Source organism: Penaeus monodon, chromosome 15, assembly GCF_015228065.2.
Source record: "Penaeus monodon isolate SGIC_2016 chromosome 15, NSTDA_Pmon_1, whole genome shotgun sequence".
Lineage (NCBI taxonomy): Eukaryota > Metazoa > Arthropoda > Malacostraca > Decapoda > Penaeidae > Penaeus > Penaeus monodon.
The window spans coordinates 1,153,583-1,156,773 of record NC_051400.1 but is presented as its reverse complement, the minus strand read 5'-3'; the positions used below and the strand labels follow the sequence as shown (position 1 = coordinate 1,156,773).

Sequence of the window (3,191 nt, the reverse complement as noted above, 5' to 3'; positions counted from 1 at the left end):
TGAAAGGGACTCTTAACAGCATCTTGTACGAAGGCACTGAATTATATTAACCATAAATACTCTTAGGTGATAAATGAACAAAATAATTAATTAGTTACAAACAACAAGACAACCAGCCAGCAATGACTAAACACCAACTAATGAGTGATTAATGTGAATGAATACAACAAATGCAGAAAGCTGGATTATACTACACTAATTAAATGCTACTGCTGAAGCCTAAGACATTTTGACGGCGAGAGAAATACTTCTCGTTGAACCAATGTATCACTCAAAATGTCAACAGTCTGTCTTTCTTATTTGCTTTCTTCATACTGTTCAGATATTCAACACCACTCACCATGTACATGCATATAAATAAAGAATGATAAAACACTCACAACTGTAAGATAAATAAGTAGGACCTAATCCACCTGACTTACAATTGGCAATAACCTCAGGTAAATGTATGGGTCTGAAGAGAGCTTGGGGTGCTTTGTCTAACTCTACTGCGTGCATCTACAAGAGAGACACTCCTCCTACCTTCAACCCAGCAATATCTTAGCATAATATGCAACTTCTGTTTGAATAAATTACCGTTTAAGCTGACTAATGTCAGAGACTGTCATTGGTTTTGGATACATACCATATTTTTTTATGTTCTAGTAAGTCAATTGTGGTGCACATACTGTCTGCAGTGTGACATGACAGTGCCGCAGTACATTTTATCACTCAACATTACAATGCATCAACCATTTGCAAATATCTAATGTTAGCACTTCTGCAATCACTGTGCAACCACAAAGTTGTAGAATCTAATGTGTAATAGATTTACGACAAAAAAAATACTTGATACAGATCTGGCATCAGCTTTTCAATTGGAAATTACTTTTTTTTCTATCCTAATGACTCAGGGTTATGTTCCTAATGATGACATGCTTAAGCAAAAGTGATACATGAAACATTTACACTCATCTGCTGTTGAAAGGGCTTTGAGGTCAAATCAGGCTGTTGAAACTTTAATTTGAATGGCAATCATACATGACACAAGCTATTCAAGGACCAAGACAAGTTGCAATTATAATAAGAGCATAAAAAAATTCAGTTACAAAACGATACACACTTGCATTGTTTATGATATGCACACCTCTGAGCAGTCGTCAAGTTGCTAATAGAAGTTTTTAATGCTTTACTCCACATTGCTGTGTAATTACAATTACTACCACCCAATTCCACTGAGAAGAGTAGATTATCTATCTTTAATTACTTAAATTTGGATTGCTAAAAAAGATAGGGTCATTACATTCAACAAACACCTATCTTGTCTACAAGATCGGTGTTTGATAGGATGAGTTACATCATATTCAGTTACAATCTTGGATAAAAAATTTGGTTTATAATGAGTATCACTCTTCAAACCACATAAGTACCAATAAAGATCAAATTTTGCTTTGAATCTAATCCATCCTAATATTTTTTTTTGTAAACAACCTCTTTGCACCAACAATACTGTTAGTACAAATGCACTGTGTTGTTTGGTTTTCCCTTCATTGGTATACATTATCTGACCAATTGAGCCTCTTAATTTTCTTAACAGATTTTTAAGTTGTTATCTTCAGTTCTGAGGTTTGCCAGAGAGACCAGCAAGTAACATAAAGCAGTATTTGTTGCCTTAATAAGTGTCTAATAAACTGCCACATTACATCACTCAATAAGCACCACTCACTAACAATTTTTTTTTTTTTCACTCTCTCGGGAATGCCAGAGGGAATGCTTTTGATGTTAGTTTCAGTCGTATTCTGACTTTTCATGGAACGTTCACATCAAGCAACACTACAAAAAGGAACTTTCTAATAAGCATAATATGGAGTAAAAAGACTCCTACAGTGGGCATTACACTCCTTAACATCCAAGTTGCACACAAACACAAGGCACTATTTTTTCCTTATGTTGATTTAGAAAAATACACACATCAGGCACTCTAAGTCAACTCTTGATTCACCACTGTTACAGACTTTTCAATATCTGAAGCTTTTTTTCTCTCTCTTTCAATAATCCTTGAAATAAAGTATATAAAATTTCTGAATCAAATAGTATCTTGCATTTCTGGCATAAAAGTCAACACCACTCAGAAAAAAATATATTATAATCATTAGGTTTACAACATAAGAGTTCCGTAGATATATGCTTCCAGTAATTAAAACTTTCATTATTCCACAGGATTTGAGCTACTGCTGGTGGGAGGGAGACCACCGCTACTTACTGTTGCCACTGTCGTAGTGGAGGTCGTTTCTGTCACTGAAGAGTTAGTGGTTGTAATGGCACGTTCAGCAACTTTGGGCTCGGGCAATCTTGATACTATGGGATTTGTATTGGCACTATTTCCTGCATTAGGATTATTTTCATCATTCGCAGTTACCTGTGCGGGTAAAACTGCCTGTCCTGAGATACTTTCCGAAGTGGCAACAGACGTATTGGTGGTGCTCGTTGCAACATGCCGTTGGTGGTGATGATGGTGGGTGTTGGCAGGGCTACTGGTAGCAAGGGGAGCTGGACTTAAAACCTGCTGAGTGGGAGTTGACCTGTTACTCGTGGCTATGATGCGGGGAGTGATAAGTCCCTGGAAATAGGGGTGTCGGAGCGCCTCCACTGCAGGAATGCGGATACTTGGGACAAACTTCAGCATTTTCTGGAAGAGGGAGAAAAAAATTAATACTTATACTTTGCGGCAAAGAAATTGTCAGGAGCAGATTTTAGAATAAAATGATTGCCAAAAGAATTCAGACACAGCCCCTTAAAGGAAAATTATTTATGTCAGTAATAGGTGTGCAAGACAGACTGGGATCCTTTAAGAAACAAGAGTTGCTTCAGAGAAGAAAATTTTGCATAAATTTCTTGCCTCACCAATGGAAGTCACTTTTTAAAAAGTAAACATATAATTATTGGATGTTTCATTCAGACCTTCAAATATTACTCTAGCTGATATACTAAACAAGGTAACTCTACACCTTACACTAAGGGGGAAAATAACATTAGTGAACAGACTTACTGACAATATAAGTTAGATATCCTCAGGCTAACTGAATATATTATGCTTAAGTTAATTTTTACTGCCGATATAAAATGTTATTCCCCAGAAAAGCAGAGCGCCTTGAGAAAACAACAAATGTAAACCTCTATATAGATCCCACAAATAAAGGTCTGTTGAAGGA

The 3,191-nt window shown here is 36.3% G+C and overlaps 1 protein-coding gene across 2 annotated transcripts in view; it reads right to left on the bottom strand.

Annotated features, from left to right (window-relative positions):
• Positions 1 to 985: 985 nt before the first annotated feature.
• LOC119581613 (cyclin-dependent kinase 4-like) overlaps positions 986 to 3,191 on the bottom strand; it is a 5,378-nt gene continuing 3,172 nt past the window's right edge. For both annotated transcript variants that reach the window (XM_037929728.1, XM_037929729.1), the window contains exon 6: positions 986 to 2,668. In XM_037929728.1, the coding sequence (XP_037785656.1) occupies positions 2,189 to 2,668 (480 nt within the window). In that variant the 3' untranslated portion in view covers positions 986 to 2,188. The remainder of the gene's footprint in view (positions 2,669 to 3,191) is intronic.